General features: G+C 36.7%; 1 protein-coding gene across 25 annotated transcripts in view; it reads right to left on the reverse strand.

The window, feature by feature from the left end:
* The window catches only part of NRXN1 (neurexin 1), a 681,973-nt gene that overhangs the window by 378,592 nt on the left and 283,688 nt on the right, over positions 1 to 19,693 (reverse strand). For 17 of the 25 annotated variants that reach the window (XM_069009396.1, XM_069009402.1, XM_069009401.1 and 14 more), the window contains 2 exons: positions 14,374 to 14,577; positions 12,141 to 12,167 (listed from right to left, as the gene is read on the reverse strand). In XM_069009396.1, the coding sequence (XP_068865497.1) occupies positions 12,141 to 12,167; positions 14,374 to 14,577 (231 nt within the window). Of the gene's footprint in view, positions 1 to 10,932; positions 11,277 to 12,140; positions 12,168 to 14,373; positions 14,578 to 19,693 lie in introns of those variants that run through there. The other 8 variants (XM_069009411.1, XM_069009410.1, XM_069009400.1 and 5 more) reach the window with 2 other exon arrangements.

Consider the following 19,693-nt stretch of genomic DNA (forward strand, 5'->3'; position numbering starts at 1 on the left):
TTTTGGTAAAACTATAAGGTTTTTTTTACAAGTCACCTGTAAACAATTCATGGCATGTAAGTGAAAGATGGAGTTGTTGACTTACCTATTTGAGCTTTCTTTTCCAGACAGATTTTACTACTAGTGAGAAAAGCCTTAGTGTGCAGAGACAGAGAGGAACTTTTAACTAATGAAATTTTATTTCTACATACATGTGCTTCACTCCCTGGAGGAAAATCTCACAGAATATAAAATGAATTAGAAATAATACCAAAGAATTAGCATAAGCTACATGAACCACAGCTCCCTTTTTTCTTTAATTGCTTTTTCTCATTCCATGTCTTGGTCTTCGTCTTGTGTCTTGTTGCTTCAAGACTGCCTAGACAAATAACTGCTGAAGAGTTCCTTGCACATTTCCCAAAGGGGACTGCATCTCTGAAAGCCAACTTTATCTTGATGTCTCAGCTCAACAGAGCAATATCTCCTCTGAAGGGACTTGTCTGATGGATTGAGGCCTAGAAATCAGCTGGAAGGGAGCATAAGTTAACCTCTTGACATGTCATCCAAAAAAGTAATGTACTTGGATGGAAATTTCAACAGCTACCTGAATATAATTCATTAAAGTTATTGTCAAGAAGAGATAATAAGGAAGCAGTTATGTGGTTCCAGTAATAAGCTACTGAGTGCTTAAAATGTTATGATAGATGTTTCATGCATTTTAATAGACATAAATGCAAAATGTGCTAGATACAGAGTAAGTGCTTTTAATATAAGTAACTGCTCATCAGTTACATGCACTGGGTAGATGTTTTTAATGTTTTCAGCTCTTCAAAAAAAGCACATTGAAAAATGAATTACTGTTCTTATAACATTAATGAAGAATAATGTTGTAGCTGAGAGACTGCTAGGCTCCTTCATCAAGACTGAACTTATGAAACAATGCCTTGCTGCAGAGAAGTGAAGCAAGGATAAAAGAGCCACCTTTCTGATACAGTCATGGAGCTAATACATACTTACACAAAGGCTTTTTGCAGATGCAATAAAGGAGGGGCCATCAAAATGCCACAGATGACTCAGAAACCAGGTTCTGTGAACTTGTACTTATGCAAATAGGTGAACAACTCAACTTCTGTGCTACATATGGAAAGGACAAAAGCTCTATGCACGTGTAGAGTTATAGTTATCTGCTGTCTATAATCAGATTTCACTGGTCTTAGTGCTGAAAGAGTAAGAAAATTCCTTATCAGGGATTTATTCCAGACTTCCAGCAGAACAAATATAGAAATGTATCAAAATAATTTTGATTTATGCAAAATTTTATTTTGGCAGCCTTGTCATTTTTCCTTTCTTTGATTGAAGAAGAGGGAGCCAAACATTTCCTAAGCAGCTTGGCTCTCCTCATCACACAAAACTGAGATATAGGGTCAGATCTGACTCTCACAGAAACTAGCTGCAGGTTTTTTTGATCATTTAGAAGTAGTATCTATTAATATGAGAGGGACAGACAGAAACTTGGCAATTCCCATCAACATATGCCAGACCTACTGCAATGCTCACTGGCTGTGCTAGTGAGAACCAGATATCCCATTCCAATTTCACTCTCCTTGATTCTGTTTCCCCTTTCCCTTACTTCCTACCAAATGCATGTCCCTTCTATTAAAAAAAAAACCCAAAACCCCAACATTTATTCTATGAGTTCCTTACAAGTGTGTATTAGGACAGAATGATGGCTGTGAGCATGTGGTGTGCTGATCAGAAAAGCAGTATCTGCCTGCAGGGAGATGGCAATTTAGTTGGTTTTCCTAGAAACATTCTTGAGATAAGCACAGCACCACTGAATTAGTAAGGCTTCATTTTTAGAAAAATTCCTATTCACTTAATAGATTTAAATACTTCCTGAACTAAACTATTAATGATTTTAGTATCTTATACAGAGCTTTTGGGAAAAAGAAAACAACGTAATTTTCTATCCCCTGAAAATAACTCTTCAAACTGTAGTATTACAATAGAAATAGTGGAGTATGTCTCCCTAGAATTTTCATTTATAAGCACTTCTAAATGTTTTCTGCAAACATATTAATAAATGTTCCTCTCAAGAGCATTATATCTTAGAAACAGAAAGTCCTAAGAAACAAAAGCATAAAGAGCAAAGAAAGGTGTTTTTACATGAAGTCTGATAGTATTTTAAATCTCTGTATAAATTTAGAAACATCATCAGCTCACCAATGCTGAGTTACTGTTATTTTTTCTTAATACTGAATGCCAACAATTCATTTCTTTTTTAAAGAGCTACAGACCAAAATTTCTGGCCAGATAGATCTAGTAATAAGTAAAAAAAAAAAAATTATTCACAATGTTTAGTGAATATAAAAGAGCCATTTTAATTAATGGCTTACCCTAATTTGACTGGATTTGTCAGTTAATCAAGAGGGTTTTTTGAGAATTTGCTGAAATATTGGCTTGTGTCATCTGCTGCCATCTGTGTGTTAACACTCTAATCTTCATGGAATCTGATTACAAAGTTTAGAATGACTGTATACAACCCAGTTGATGATAGATTTATATTTTTTTTCAGCCCAATGTGTCTGTGAGTCTGTGATTACTTTCACTAGCAATTTCCTCTTGCTCTGAACACAGGGTATAAACTAGTGATGAAATAATTAGGGAAAGAAGTTGCAAATTAAACTGGGAAATGGCACATAAGACCAGCTAGTTCAGCACTGTGCTTTCAAGAGCAGCACAGAAAAGTAGGACTGCTCTGTAGTAATTACTACTCTATCACAGCCACAGCTTCCAGTGATGGACATGTTTGGGACTTCTGGAGCTGCAGAAACAGCCTTATCACACAAAGTCCTTGATGTATTTCCATTTCATTAAAAAAAAATCAATTTATTAACCTCTTGCTGCTTCTTACAGCTATATAATCATGCATTTATAAAACTACGTTCATATTCTCCCAGGTATTTTTTTTCCTAGCATGCCTAGCTGCCTCATGTAGGAAAGCTAATCCAGACTTGTAATCCTCCCAGCTGCAGTGACCTGTATTTTCCCCATTTAAGTTAATCAAGAGGAACGGGAACTGAACACACATGGAGCATTCAGGAAGCGGATAAACCATGACTGCACAATAGCATAATGCTGCTTTCTCTTCTGGTCTTACTTCTTCTCCCCACAGCTACTCCCATCCACTGGGATTTCTGGTCACTTCTAAGCACTGAACTGTTTTACAAGAGCTGTTTACAACGACTGCACAATTTCTTCAGCTCAGTGCCACCGCATTCCATTGCTGCACTTGCATAATTAAGGTTACTTTTCTCTAGCAGGAATTACTTTGTGCATATTGCTAGTTAATTCCCCCTACCACTTTGCTGTGCAGTCATTCAGCATTTTGGAGCCTCTCAGAACATCCTCAAACGCAGCATTTCATTTGATTTTGCTAAATAATCCCACTGCATTTGCAAATAATATCATCTCAGTGTTCATCTTTGTCTCTCAATCACTTATGAATATGTTAGCAGAGATTCCTGTGGGAGCAGCTGGGAGCAGAGCTTTACTGTGGAATGACTGCCATGGCAGCCCACTTTGCTAATATGAATGACATTACATTAGCTTTTATATATTCTTCTCCAGAAGAAAATATTATTCAGTTCCTTTGCTATCACTGATTAGAGCAGGATTCCTTGTTATCCCTGCAAGATTTGACTGTAACACCCACTTTCTGTCATGGAACAAAAATGTGAAGATAATTTAAATCACCAGTCCTGAAATGTGATTAAGTCATCTTGCTTCTCAAAAGCTAAAGGAAGAAAACATAAAAGTAAAATATGAGAAATTTAGGACCTGCTATACATGAAAAAGTTACTTTCAAGTGCTTCTTCCCATTAAAATATTTAAAAGGCCTAGTCTACTTCTTCTGAAAAGTCCTTTTATAAAGGATTTGCTAGGACCAGTATGAGCTAGACATGTATAGCTCCCTTGCATATAAATCAGGATTTATTAATTCAAGACAGTCTATTCTTACAGATCCAGCACATCCTGGAGGCTGCTTTGTCCCTGTTGGTAAAATGAGAGGCTACATGCTTGCAGCAATCTCTGCTTTCCTACCCTCCAAGAGTCCTCTTGTCATACTTAGTATTTTAGAGGATCTCCTGCTCCCTGCTTCCCTTTAAGAGTTCAGGCTGAAGGATCAGAGGGAACAACTTCCATCCACTTCAGGCTGTTCCCTTGGGCTTTGCTTGTGAACCTTTGGCAGCATTCCAGCTCTCAGAGCCCCTTGATACATAACCACACTGTGGCCCTGACTCAGATAGCCCCATATATTCACTAACCTGACAACTATCTATACCTGGCATGGCAAAAATTAAGTATACACTGAAATGTCACAAATGGAAAGTCTATTGCTTTCAGCAATCTTAAAGAAGTTTCTGAAAACATTTAAGTGGTAGTGCTAAAAAAGTCTTTACCTGAACATTAAACTAATGATTTTTCACCACCAATTAGGGCAAATAATTTTCAAATTTACATAAATTGCCTTGTGTTTAAGCTTTTGCTGTTGCCTATTGCAGAGCACACCACTATGCCTTGAGAAAGCCCCAAACATATTATTAGTGTGTGCTTGATTACTGAGGCTCCTGTTAAATCACCTATGTCTTTAAAGTACCATGAGCAGAATGTGTAACTTAAAAAGATATAAATAAGATGGATGAAAAGAGTGACAAGACAGGAAAGAAGTATACACACCAAAAAGGAAAACATCTGTTTTATAGTAAGAGAACTTGAAATAATATTTTACTGACAGCCTGCCAGGAGACTAATGGCAATTTTCCCCTCGGTTAGCTAAGGAAGAGCAAACACAGATGCGGTTTTACAAGGAGCAAGTAGAATGCATGCACAAAAATAAACTTTATTGCTGTCCTTCATGCAGAAAGCACTGATAGAGCAAAGCCCTCAGTCCCCAGCAGCCAACCCTGAAAGCTTTGTCAGGGAGAAAGTAAATATTGTAGAGCCTTAAATGGTCAGCCAACATATCTAAGGCCTTTATTTTCACTTTGATGAAGATTTGAACTTTTTTTTGCTGTTAATATGATAATTGTCTCTCATGCCCCAGCTAAGCAGATTCAGGCCTGAGCTAGAGAGAAACTTGTGGAGGCTTTGCCACTGGCTTTGACAAATTGTATGTGCAAGACTCTTCTCAAGATTTCTTTATAATAAGCTAGGTGACTAAAGTTTTTATGCTCCTTATTATTTAAAGTTTTTAGTTGGTTTTCTTTTTTCATCTTAACAACTGTAACTGGATAAGGAAGGGGTAAAAATGGAAGCTTTTTAGATAACTTGAGCCTTTCCTGGCAAAATTCCTGTGCTAACCAAAACATAGGCTTGAGATGAGAAATCAGTATATCACAAGACTGATTTTCTCAATCACTCACTAAGTGAGAGAGCTCACATTTGGAAGTCCAATGTGCCTTCACTGTTACCTTCTCAGAGTCCTCTCTCAAGCCAAACTATATCCATGTGAAATTTCCCAAAAAACCACAACATAAAACGTATTGCAGACCTTTATCATCTTACTTGAATGGCCCAAAAGAACAGCATCCCTTTAGCTGGCATCTCCTAATACGTATCCCTCTTCATGATACTCAGTGGCTTTTCCTCATGCTTGGAACTCCCTAAAACTGGGCATCAGACATTTCCTAGGTTCAACATCCAGCTTGTTTCATAAGCCAAATTCAGGAGAGAATAGTTGTGATGTATATAGCTGAAGGTGCACAGCTTTACCCAGAAACTGTTCCAACATTTCCCCTCAGTTGTCAGAAACATCACTTCCTTAATTGACATAGATTAATCATTCCACATCTCAAGAAGTGATGTTTATGCCTTTCTGTACATAGCATGTACTTTTCCAGGATGTTGTTGCTTAGACATAGGCCAGATTAATTCATTTTGGGATAGCATAAATCTGTGTTGCTGTAAAAAGCAATGCACTCTCTCTACTAGAGGTTGTTTTTGTAGCATTCCTGCCTTCCCCTCATCCTGTTTTATTCTACAACAGATATGAGAAAACTGCAGCAAGTTAAAATTAACAATTTTGTTAATGGGTCACTTTAGTCAAATTCATCACATAGACTTGAACCTTTTGTGCTGGCAGCACAGCAACGGGCAATGTAAAAGCAGTACCAGCAGACAGGAAGAGAAAAGAACACAGTTTTTAAAGTAAATGACAATTTTTTTTTTAGAGACAGACGGAATTCTGAAACACAAAAACCAAAGAATAGTATGAAAACTTCTGACAAATGATCAGCACTGGCCATGCTGGTTCCCTTTACATTCCCACCTAAGTCACTCCAACCATTCAAGAAACAGCTCCTACTTTTCTCCAGAGCAAGTGGGCACAAAGACTGCAGGAAGAAGTGAATACCCAGTGAGCCAATTAATGTGTTGGGCTCACAGGGCATAACCTGTGCAGCACCACTTCTTCCCACTCTATATTTAACAGAGAAGGAGAAATTAGAGGTATCTCTTGTAACTGGCTTCTGTGGCTGTACAGAATATATAATGTGCTGTCCCTTAATGACTTCAGCCCTCCTGATTATATTTATACAGGCAGGCTCTTCTGCTTTCAAACATGGACTTTTTTCCCCAAGGTGAGCTGTTTCCAACCTTTGTTCAAAACATAAGGCCTGGAACAAGACACAGGATGGTCTTAGTGCAGCTTCAGGACTGACTACTGAGGACTCCAGTGAGAATCTCTGAGTAAAGCAGCAGTTTTACTTTTTTTTTTTTTTTTTTTTTTTTTTTTTTTTTTTTTTTTATGCTGTCTACTAGCAACTATGAAATTGTAATCAGAATTTGATTGAAAGGGGCCAGGTACGTTTTCAGTTTTGTTGCATAGCAGCAGAACCTGTTTTTTCAGGAAATTATGTGAAATAGGGGCCTTTAAACTGATATTGCTGAATGAGAAGGAATCCAATGACTTCCTGCTCTAAATCTGCTAAGTATAGGCAAAGTTTTAAAAGAATTATTTATAATTGTTTCAAACTTTATGCCACAGAGGGAAGTTCCTGTCTGAACTTGCAGAGAAAGTACCCTGCTGATTTGCTGCATGTCCTCTATGGTAAAGCTCTTTTACATATTTTTGCCAGGCTGTCAGCCACACTTAATGAGGAAAAGATCAAAACTCATGCAATTCATAAGCACTGTGTAAGAAAACAGGCCAAGTACAAAATCTTACATTTTGGGTGGAGCTACAAAATTGTATCATCATAATGATTTTCTACTGCCAAAAACAGCAAAAAAGGGAGCGAATAAAGCATTCTAATAATTCTTTTCACCAGATAGTAGGAAGTTAATACATGGAAATATATTAATGAATTACTTATCACAGTAGACTTTGGAATATCCATAACAGCACAGATGAAGATTCTGGATTTTGCAATAAAATGCAGTTTTACAAGCAGTAGCTTTCAAAAGGGTGTATAGTCTTCACAAAACATTTTCTGCCTCTTAAAATTCATCTGCACATTGAAAATATAATGTAATTCAACACCATGGCCTGTTCTTTAAAATACACAATTCTCCTCTTATTTACTAATAATGACAGAGCTCCTTGTCGTGCCCTGGATTTGCAGGATATTTTGACAAGAAGTGCTTCAGTAACAGATGTTTCCAAACAGAATAACTTAATCATCTGTAACGTGCACATCTGCAGAATAGAAAAGTTTTAAGAGGATGAGCATACAAAAGAAGGAAAAAAGATGAAGGGCTATAGAGAACAGAGAATTGAAATGGCATGAGAAAAACAAAGTGAGAAGAACAATAAATAATATGGAGAATGGGTGATTAACTAGATAGACACAAGAACGAGGGGTGCATGTAAATACAACCTCTGAATGGGCAATTAGCTGGAAGAACAAATAGAAAACCCTCACAGCCCAGGAAACTCCTCCTAATTTGTAAAAGTGGACACCCACCTTGCTCACCCGGTTCACACATTCCCTGGGGAACTGTGTACACGTTTACTACCGTGGTACTCTCTGCTCCCTGACATCCTGCAATTCATAATCATTTCTTCTGACAGTCCTACATTTGAGTATAACTGAATTCAGTGCCATTGCTCTATGAGTTATTGCCTACAGAAGCAAAGCTGTGTACTAGAAAACTAACCTAAATCTCTCCTGCACTGTGTGCCACAAGCTGAGCAATCTTTCAGAGCACCATCCAAAAACATGTCCTGTACCTTTTCATATTGAAAAAAAGTATCAGACTGGGAAATAAGAGCCAGCTATTTAACAATTAACATTATTAGTGGTATAATGTATCAATTAATAAAAAACCTACAGTCCTATTCTGCTGACTTATATAAAAATATAGAAAATTTATTTCCAGAAATTATAGCAATACAATAATAATAATAATAAAACCCCTCACAACCCAAAAGATGAAATAACTGGTAAGACTGGAGATGTCTCTGACAAAAGCATATTGAATATTAAAACCAGCAGCCTTTACAGCTACCTGGATTTTTTCAGATGTTAATGTTTTGGAATCATTAAAACTGAAAAAAATAGGAATTTAAATTAAGTCGATAGTAGCCTTTAAGTTACAGCAGTGAAAAATATTAAAATATAGCACACCTGCTTTTGTTCAAAAGTCCTTCAGAAGCTGTTATTGAACTGCAATGTAAATTTTATTGGGAGGAAGTTCTATCTCAGAAATACTACAGAAAAATCCCATTCAGTTCACTAGGATTCACTGCTATTTATAATTTATGCTTTACAGTTTACGATTAAAGGGTAAAAATGACTTCCTTCTTTGAAAAAGAGAAATGTTTTGGGGCTTTTAAAAATTTTTTTTTCATAAATTATTCTTAGGCAAGTTTTAAGGATTAGTTTATCAGTTCTGTATATAATGTAGAAGAGCTCTACAGCTACCAACTTATTTTTTACAGAATGATTAATGCAAAAAAATGCTGTTACATTCATATTATTTAAAAGAAGAGAGTTCACGGCAGTCTTATTGTTAAATGAGTTCTTTGCCCTGTGAACACTAATACAGAAACCACAGCAGCTATTTCTGTTCATAAAATAAGCTTTTCCCTTTCTCCTGCTGCAGCCCCAACATTGACCTACAGGTACCTGCAATTTAAAAGGACCATTTAATTCACTGCCTGACAGACAACTTAATTTTGTAAACCTGCAGCTCTGAAGAACACAATGAAGTTATTTAAGGATGTACAAACCCAACATTTCAGCAACAGTATTTTCTGACTGACGTGAGACAGATTTCTCATGATGTGTGGTTTTATGGGCGTATCAATCTTCTAACCTAGCACAAAATATTTAGCATTCCAGACAGTTCCATAAAATTGGCATGAACAGCCTCCATAGTATTGTTAATGAGACACAAGCTCAGTACTGACCTGATATCTGATTAACATTTTAGAAGTTTAAAAAATTCTGCCCTTCAAACAAGGAAGAGCCCAAAATGCCACCTCTTCTGCAAGACAGGACATCAGCTAAAGGGGAAGGCATGACCATGCGTAGAAAAAGTTGCTACCAAAATCTTAGTTCTGTCAGCTGACACTTATTCCTTTGATTTGCATGAGCAGAAGACAGGCTTTGGGGGAAAGGAGAAGAGGAAGAGGTATTTTATTCCCTAGGTTTGTAATTCACAGCAGGAGAAGGTGTTTACATTCACATTTTCCTTTTTCTTCTCTCAAGCTTGTTTATGTTTAGTTTAAGTCTTTGGATTTGTTTTAAAGCTATCTGTCTAAATTCAAACCTTCATCCTGACCTTAACTCTGTTACTAGGCTAGTTATAAGTAATGACTGCCACTCCCAACACTGAGGTTATATTAACATGACTAATTTCTAACTAACAGGAATGGAAAAAAAAATCCAACATGGAGACCAGATTTACTTCTATCAACATAAAATCTGGATTAATACACATCCAGCTCTCAGCAGAATCAAATGGAAAGGCACTCAATTATCAAAGTGTTTAGCAAATTAATACTCCAGTTCTGGATGCTGTTGCTTTGAAACAAATTGTGTCCCACTAAACCCCATTATATTGTCTAATAAGCATTTTTAAGGACTGCTTAGAGCAATAAATCTCTGTAATCTAAATATTAAAATATAGAAATTGCTCATGAAACATCTGGTTGCTGAAAAACTCCAGTGCAGAGAAGAAAGCAGTGTAGTACTTACCGTACTGAAAGTTCACAAAACCCTGCTCAGTACACACAAGCACCACAGGGAGATGGAACTCATCACCCAAGTTCATTTCTAACAACAAAACCACTATAAACAAACTGTAAAGAAAAATAACTTATGAGTATTGTATACCAAGGATATTTTGTCGAGAGGTTATGTTACTTCTGAATGAGACCAAGAACTTGTGACTGCTAATCCAATCCAGTAGGTACATTCCTCCTCTTTGCAATCTTCTAATTGGAGGCTTATTACTTTGTGTTTGCACATTCTCTTTTGATCATCAAAACTTACTTAAAAATGAAACCTAGAAGCCATTTAAATTTATCTTTGACACATCATTTAGTCCAAAAGAGATTAAAAACTGAAAACACCTGTTATATTGTGGTTTTACTCCTGGGGGGTTTCCTTACATTAGTAACTCTATTTTCAGAGGAGTTTTCTGATTTTATTAAGGAAGTTAAGAAAAAAGCAATATTGCTTTTCCTAAGAAAAAAAGGAATTTACCAGCAGCAGGCAATCTCATTACAGTTCTGCTCAAAAAGTTGCTTGTCTTACACTTGGAAGTTTTTTTCTAATTGAGATTTCAGTAGTAGAAAAGAATAGCGTCCTGTGGCAGACCAAGAAAATGCTTCTGAGAGTTTTCATGATTTTATATATTTTAGTGAGTGGAAACAGAAAATATTTGGGTTTATAAGTGATAATTTTTTTACTTTTTTATTATTTTGTTTTTAATATGAGGAAGATATATCTTTATGTCTTGGTAATTACAAGCATTTCCTTTATTATACTGAAAAGTCTCTCTGAATTTAAGAACAGTTTAAATTAAACATTTGCCCCAAGAAATTTTTCTCGTTTTTAATACAAATGCTGTATTTTTGTCTTGTAAAGTTATTAATTGAAAAATCTATTAGCAAATGGCACATTAAGAATAACTTCAGATCATTGTTTTTCTTTATGGGTTATAAAATTATTAAGGAATGTTATGTTAATATCTTTTAACTCTTACCAACTACAAATGAAACCTGTGCAGTTTGTTGTTTAGCTTTTTCTCTATTTGAATAAAGCCAGTCCTCTGGCCTGCAAAACCTGTTAGGAAGGGAAACAAAAAAAACAACCCAAAACTCAAATCTACCATACTTACTATCAATAATTTTGTTGACACCATTCAGGAATTCCATAGACTCAAAATAAAATCACAGTCCTTTTTCTCCTTTCAGAATATAGCCTCTTAATCCAAATAATATCAGAGAAGTTAAAATTTAGTCCATTCATCTGGCAAATGTTTCCCTCTGTTTCATAAACATGCATATCACAGAGAAAAATTGTTCAATTCAGGGTTTTTTTACATAATTAGAGTGTAAAAAATCATCATAGAAATATGGTTATTCTCAGACTTAATAATGTCCTTACTGCAATGTATGACGTTTCCATAAATCAAAGATTTAGCAAAACTCAATTGTGCTATAACCAGCCAGTAAATACAGTTAATTGTCTAGGAGGATTGTAAAATAGAAATTTTTGTAGTAAAAACTATTATGTTACAACAGTCTAACCACAGGTTGAAGGTCAAATGTCAGGAAAATTAGGAGGAGGACATGGGGGGAAAAATGTGTGACAGCTTATCAGAAATGCTGGTTCAAAAATTCTTTGGCTACTGTAAATAAAATAGCCTATCTAGAATAATACAGCACTACAAGCAGCATTTCCTCCAGGCTTGTTTACAACCTGTAGAATGCTTCCTTTTTAATATTCCAGTTAATGCTATGTCCTATGGGAAGGACAAAAAACAAGTGCTAAAGATATGATGACTTTTTACACAGTGATAATTAATCATCACATTTCATTAATAAATTATCAAGTGCTTGCAAGCTGTCCACAATCTTTGCCATTCTAGTTTGCATATTTTACAATGGTGGAATAACATTTTAAAAAGTTTGAATAGGCACTTACTGGAATTACAGTTAATCCTGATACAGTCTAGATGGGGAAGAATAGATGAAAAATGAAAATTTATCCTTCAAGGTAATAGCTGCAGACATCCAATAAAATCACAGTCCACCCTTCCGGGGACAGACACATGCAAATATGGCCACTCCATATCATCAGTCTTTATGTACTGTTATAACCCAGATATACTGCGAGAGGTCTTTACCCATAGAAACGACAAATAGGGTAAAAAAATGGCCAATTTCAAACAAAGCTACATGGTGACAAATCTAAGTGAAAAGTCAGGATTAAAAGTCAAAGATGCTTAACTGAGGCAGGCTGCAACTTTCTCCCCATCTGTGAAAGAACAGGTAATTTCTCTCAGTGCAATTAGAAAGTGCTCCGTCACAATGGGTCATAGAGCAGGCCAGGCCACAGTCAGACACCTTGGACAAGTTGTGGATAGTATAACCTCAAAGGCTCATCTTCAAAAGCTAAGGATTGACAGACAGAGCTCATCACCCAGCCCCAGAAATAAGGGTTTGTGGGTTCACGTATCCTTCATGTCTAGATTTTAGAAATGAACAATGACTACTTTAAAGTTATAATAATACAGAGAGAAAAAAAAAAAATCACATATTTATAAATACTCATTAGAGAATGAAGAGAATCCTTTCTATTTTAAGATTTTTTTTTTGCCTGACTAAAAAAAAAATTAAATAAAAAAGAGAAAGAAAAAAAAGGGGGCGTGGGAGGAAGGAACAGTATTACTGGGGCATGGATTTATTTACTTTTTATTGACTTTCATGAATGATAGAAGTAGGCAGAGGGTGGTGTTTTGTATGTAAAGTGAACAACCTGCTCTGTGCACGCTCCTCTGCTGGGCCACCTGCATTTATCTATTACTGGAAAAAGAAAAAAAAACCAACCCCCAAACCCTACACCGCACTACTTGGTTTGTATGGCTACTCCTGGCTTACACCTTTGAGGAACGTATATACCATCAAACCTAGATTTTGTTTCCATATAGCTGAGTTTGTCATGTGTCGTCAACCGCATCAGAAAAGTGGTTGCAAACAGCCAAGGAGCAGCAGCTGCACACCCCCTTTACAGAAAGCGCTCGGAGCCTCCCGCCGCGGCCTCCACTCCAGGGGGGACCGGCAGGGAAGGGTCACCCGCGACACCCTTTGCTCCTCCTCCTCCCTCCTCATCATTAAACACCAGGGCAGAGTTTCAGTGAGTGACACTTGGATGAAGGGGAGGGTTAGGTGGTTATTTTCTTACCCCCCCCCAAGCCCCACTAGTGCTTTCTGGAAATCTGTGACTAAAGCAATAAAGTGCTTGGTTCCCTTTAAAAATAGCATCCCCCTGAAGGGGAATAACTGCATAGAATGTGCATTTTCCTGAACTCCTGTTCTCTTTCAGGTCCTGGCTTGGATTTATTCATAAGCTTGGCTGAAGCGCTTTTATTTCTTTATTTACTTTTTTTTTAACACTACAGAAAAACATAACCTGACATTTTGTCCGTCATATTTCAAATGAGGAAACCAGTTTTCTTTTTTATTTTTTTCTGTAAAAGGGCTTGTGCCTCCTGTGTTCACAAGGCTGTTTGCTGAGGGCCGCAGTCTTTGGGCATTGAAGGGTTGTGTTATCGTTCGATACTACAAAAATACCACTACAGAATTGTTTAAAAAAGAGGAGATGGATTTAATATAGATTTGACACCTAAAAAAAGGAGACCAAGAAATCCATCAGTGGGAGTATCTAACTGCAACATTTTCAGTGTTAAAACCAGAATGTCTTTGATATGTTTGCATGTCGTAGATTAATTGGTGCAGGTAAAACTGAGCTGACCTACATATACGTTGTTTCCGCTTGCACATTGAAACTGTGGAATTGCTTTTCTGAAGAAATTGTGGAGGGAGACCAATATTCCAGAACCAAAAAAACCAATTCAGCCAAAAAAATGCCACTGATGAACTTGTCTTCTTTTTTTAGAATACACAACAGTACAAAAATATTGTGATGGGTAATGTTAAGACTAAATAAAGAATACAAAAATGCAAAAGGAAACAAAATAAATCGTAATAATGGCCGTGTATTTGTGTATGTACATATGCAAATGCCGCACTGACGTGTGTTTATATATCATTTCAGTTTACTTTTAATGTTAAAACAGGCTGTTTCATAAATGTTTGCAAGCAAAAAGAAAAAAATGTAAAGAAAATGTTAATTTCTTGGAGGAAGAGGTTGTTACCTAGGTTGACCGTTAGCTTAACTCGTCCTGCATCCAGCTCTAACCGAAGGGTGTCTGCAGATTCCCTGGAAGTTGTTGCCATTAAAATGCCATAAGCTCGCTGAGACCTGAACCTTAAAGAAACATCTTCGGCCTCTGTGTGCATCACAACAGGAAGCTGTATTTTCATAAACATACTTCCATCATAGCTTAAAATTGTTGCCTCTGGAAACAGAAAGGAGAAAATCAGTTGTTAAAGAATTATATTCTGTCTACTGAAACTCCTTAGACATAAGATGGTAAATGAATATTCAGTCAGCATGACACAGAAAAGTTACATTTTACTTTTCATTATTATTACTGGGAAACACAGGCAAGTTGGGTTTGGGTTTTTTGTTAGGGGTTTTTTTGATTTGTTTTTGTTTATAAGTGGCATATCTTGGTGCTTTTAAAAGAAACTAAATTGCTCTTTAATGACCCAGCCAGCCATGCATGCATCTTCAACAAGATCGGTCAAATCACCTGTAAGGCAATGCTTGAAATAATGGACCTGTACTACTCAAAATAGGTCAAATCAGCAGAAGAGATTCAGGTAAACCTTACAGACTAACAAAAGCCCATGTCTGATTGTCATTCCCCCTAGATAACCACCTTAGGATGCTTCCTGTATAAACCTATTGGCATTGCTACAACCGTGAGTTACAATTATCATCCAGTGAGCAAAAATCCTCCTGAAATGGGTGAGAGTCCCCAGCAAAGTATGGATGGGGCACAGGTTGTTTCATGACTACAAAAACCATGGTATGGACTCAAAAAAGCTTATATGAACACTACGACAGCCTCAGCAAGAGGATTGAGACTGGACTTGGCATATTGAGGGTAACATGTTAAAACCCCCCAAGACAAGCAAAGAGCTGTCACTTTCAGACATTCCAGGAAACCCTCCCGGCCAGAGACTCTGGCACAGAGCAGTCACAGTCTGTTAGACCCCAGAGCAACCAGTCACAAGCCTTCTTTTCCCAGCTTCCAGGCTGGTAACGAGAAAGGTAGCAAAGAGACTGCTCACAGGGAAGGCACTGCAGTTCCTAGAAAGCAAAGGAAATGTATTTCTGAAACATATTAAAAAGTCCTTTTTGGCAGGACAATTTAACACTGTGGGCAGAGAACAACTATGGGAAGCTTCTCTGTGCTTCAATTTGCTTCGGTGTAGCGGAGACACTTATCTAAAACAAAGTTTACTCTGGTGTCAACATGCAATAATATTTTCAAGGACTACTACTATTGATGCTATGCGTAGTAAGTCTCACAACTATGTTTGCCAAAATTGTTCCCATAGCATATCTTGTAGGCTGTTAAAGACAGATAAGCTCTTCAAGACTTCTGGCCTACGCGGTCCGTGGAAGGACAAAATGTTCTATTAAATCCATGAGAGGCAAAAGTGCTAGATTATATTTTCACTAGTACAATCATAGAACGGCTTGGGTTAGAAGGAACCCTAAAGATCACCCACTTCTAATACATCTGCCATGGGCAGGGACACCTTCCACTTGACCAGGTTGCTCCAAGCCCCATCCAACCTGGCCTTGAACACTTCCAGGGGTGGGGCATCCACAGCTTCTCTGGACAACCTTCTCCTGTGTAAAGAATTTTAAATTCCTCCAATATAAATTTGGAGAAAACAATCTGATGTTGGAAAAAAAGTGGTTACTGAGACTGCTGTGAAAGTCTTTAGATATAAAAGGTTATTAGAATGCATTTACGTGTTTAATGATTTCTAACTATGCAGGTAATCATGTTTTCAGCATATTCTGAATCTAAAATCATTCTGTGAAGTAGATGAAATACTTGCAACAACCCAAAAAGTAATTTCAAATCAAAGAGTTTTCAGTGGAAGCTGATTGGCTTTTTGATTGTTTGGGGGTTTCTATTTGTTAGTTTGGGGGTTGGGTTTTTGTGGGTTTCCTTGTTTGTTTATTAGTATTTTGGGGAAGTAATGTATAGGGGCTTACAATTCCTTCCTATGCCTAGCTGTCTAGTCTGTGCATAAAAATCTCCCAAGATCTTTATCAAGGTAAGCATGATTTAGGTAAAGAATTCCAGGAAAAACCCTGAAGTTACATGCTCATATAACAGAAAATATAAGATACTTTGTATTGTCCATAAAAATCCACCACATTAATAGTAGTCAGGGTTTTCATATACAGAGCAAACCCAACATTCATCAGTGCTAGAGTTCTGTTGCTAACAAATTATCTTAGGATAACGTAAAAGAGAGGTGTCAGAATCAGCACTGATACCGTTTGCCAACTTCCCCGTAATTATTCAAGTTTTTCTGAAAATTACAGAAAAAGGAGAGAAGGAACTTAATTGGAGCCTTAATTTAATTGGAGATGGCCTGTGAGTAACACCATGGTGAGCAGACCTGATGTGATTAGATACTTAATCCTCCTAAGCCATACTGTGCCAGTATTTTGGGAACAGATGTTCCAAGAACAGACTAAAGATACTGAACAGAATATCAAATGACTTAAAAGCTCTGGGCAACGAGGAAGCCCCCTCATGTCAACTAGATGCTCTGAATATGTCAATATGTCCAAGGCACAAGCTTTCTAAGCACAAAGGTATCACAGGGGAAAGAAAAAGGCAAAAAAACCCCAAAACAACAAACAAAAAAACCACCCCCAAACTACCAACAAAATAACGCCAAACAAAACCAAGACACACAAAAACCCCAAATGAAAAGCAAATGAAAAACAACGAGCAAAACAAAAGCAAACAAAAAAAAAAACAACCCCCAAAACCCCCCCAACAAACAAAGTAGAACCAAGCACAAAAGTGGCAGGAATGGATTGCTAATTTACGAGGCCTGGTTAATAAAGCAGTGATCTGAATGACAGGAGGCAGCAGGTACACAAACCTTGAAGGAACAATTTAGCTAAAAATATGTATTAATTTTTGCCTCTTTTATGGTTTTTTTGCTTTGGACCAACTAATTCTAAGTAGGTGTCTCATCTTTACATGAAATCTACACTGCTAAATGTTCTCACATAAGTGTTGACAGAACGTCTTTTCTCTCTTGTTCAGCTTTCTCTTAATTATTAGATCAAATGATAATAGACTAAGTTTAGTTCAGGATGTGATATCCATTTAAAAAAAGAAGGAAAAGAGTAATAGTTTTACTACCACTTCAGTGTTGGAATCATAGCACTGAAAAGAAAAACAGCAGAAAATCCTTATGATAAAATCACTGACAAGTTTTTTTGTGGCAGCAAATAAGTGCATGCAGTAGAGTTATTAAGAAGAAATAAATGGCATTATACGATACAGAGATTTATATTAAAATGTTTTATACATTCATTCTTTGACAGTTTTATAAACCTGACATTTAAAACTTTTCCTGCTCCTGTGGTAAAAAAACAGCCAACCAAAACACACAAATGAACCAAACTCCAAAACAACCCCACTGAAGGGTTCAGTTCCCCTAATTTTTTTCTTCAATTTGTTTCTTATTAAAATCTTCACAGCTGGATAGTCTTCTTTCCTACATATATACACACACATACACACAGACCACCTTAATTATCTCTGTGTCTAAACCCAAGGATGCACATACCAGTACTGACATGAGAGGAGATTCAGGACCTTAAGTTCCACTTGAGCTAGAATTACCTAAATTGCTCAAGAGACTGAGGCACCAATTCTGGAAACTTTCCTACATCTGCTTCTACCCTCAGAAATTATGACTGGATACTTTTGGAAAGAAAAAAAAAAGAGAATCTCCTGAATAGCTGCTATTCTTCAATTCACAGATTATTTAAATTAAAGTGGAAGAAGTATGGACAAGGCATTTGAATTTCAGTGGTCTTTCTCATAAGTTCTGCAGTGAAGTTTGTGTTACTTTAAAAACATGATGCTTGGTGAGTACAAATGCCCATTGCACATATTTTAATAAGTAAAACAGGATCTTGTTTTCTCTGGACCCTTTGTGGTGCCTGTGAAATCCCAAAGACAGAATTCTTAATTTTTTCCTGCTTTTTCAGTTTCAAAGTGTCTGCAATAATATGAGGACCATATTGCAACCCACATAGCCATTTTTAAAGCATGAAATCACCCTCTGTGTCTGCTGTCACTGAAATCCCACACAAACTTTGCCCAGAAATGACAGACTATACAGTCCAGAGTCGTGCCAGGATGTATATGAGCAATCTGGATCGTCCCTAATTAACTATTCAGGTTTGCTCTCTGAGCCTGTTTTATTTACCAGTACGAGTAGAGCAACAGTATCCTGCCCAGAAAATGCTCCCTGATATATACAATTTTACTCCTAGAAATTGTGTGAGTATTCAAATATGTTGGCTGCTACTGAGTCAAATTTGAACTTTTTGCTCTCTTCCCAGACATTTTGGGTTTTCTCCATGGCATCTGTGTCCACCTGGGCACAAAGGTGCAGCCTTGGAAATTTATAGGGAACATTTCCATCAATCTGATAGAAACATTTCTCTGTATGTGATTATTTACTAGATAATATGTGAATAGAAGTTGAAATTATTTCTCCCAATTCCTACACTGTTATTATTTCAGGACTGAGGTCCTAAGCCACACTGTAAATTTTTTACTACTTTAACACATAGGACCAATCAGTTAATTTAAGACAGTGATGGAATTAGTATAATATTTTGAACACCTGACTCTTCATGCTATCTATCCTCATACCACCTTTATTTTTCTTAATTTAAAATTATAGAGCATCCAGATATAACACATAGAACGAAAGTTACATTTCTTTAATGTGTATATGTGTATGTAGGGCTCTGTGCATGCACCATATGGATATCTACACACACTCTAAACATATTTTCTCCTCAGAAATGTCACCTTAATAAACCTTTGTTTGCATGCTTACTTTTGCTTATCACTCTTTGATTATTTTACTATTGTTCCTGGCCATCCTGTGAACAGAATACACCTGTAAAAGGCTTTGCCAAGAGGCAATCACTCACTGTGATCCACAAAGTACAAGAGGATGCCAAATTATATTGCTATGACATCTGTCCATCCATCTGCTAGAGTTTTCATAATCTACTAAAGCTAATCTACAGATTATGCTGATGTTTAACCTTACTGAAAATCAAGAGTAAAATCAAGAATAACTTGCAACACGATAAAATGGATGTGGATATAAATATATATATGTATATATATAATTTTAAGTATACACAAATTAAAATGGACCACAGTGGTGTTCCAGGGGTTTTGTGCACTAATGAGCTGAAATTATTCCAGGTTCTGTATTGTACACTAAACATCCAAGTATGGACGTTAACACTCCTATTTCAGGGGA

The sequence above is a fragment of the Aphelocoma coerulescens genome, chromosome 3 (assembly GCF_041296385.1).
Source record: "Aphelocoma coerulescens isolate FSJ_1873_10779 chromosome 3, UR_Acoe_1.0, whole genome shotgun sequence".
NCBI lineage: Eukaryota > Metazoa > Chordata > Aves > Passeriformes > Corvidae > Aphelocoma > Aphelocoma coerulescens.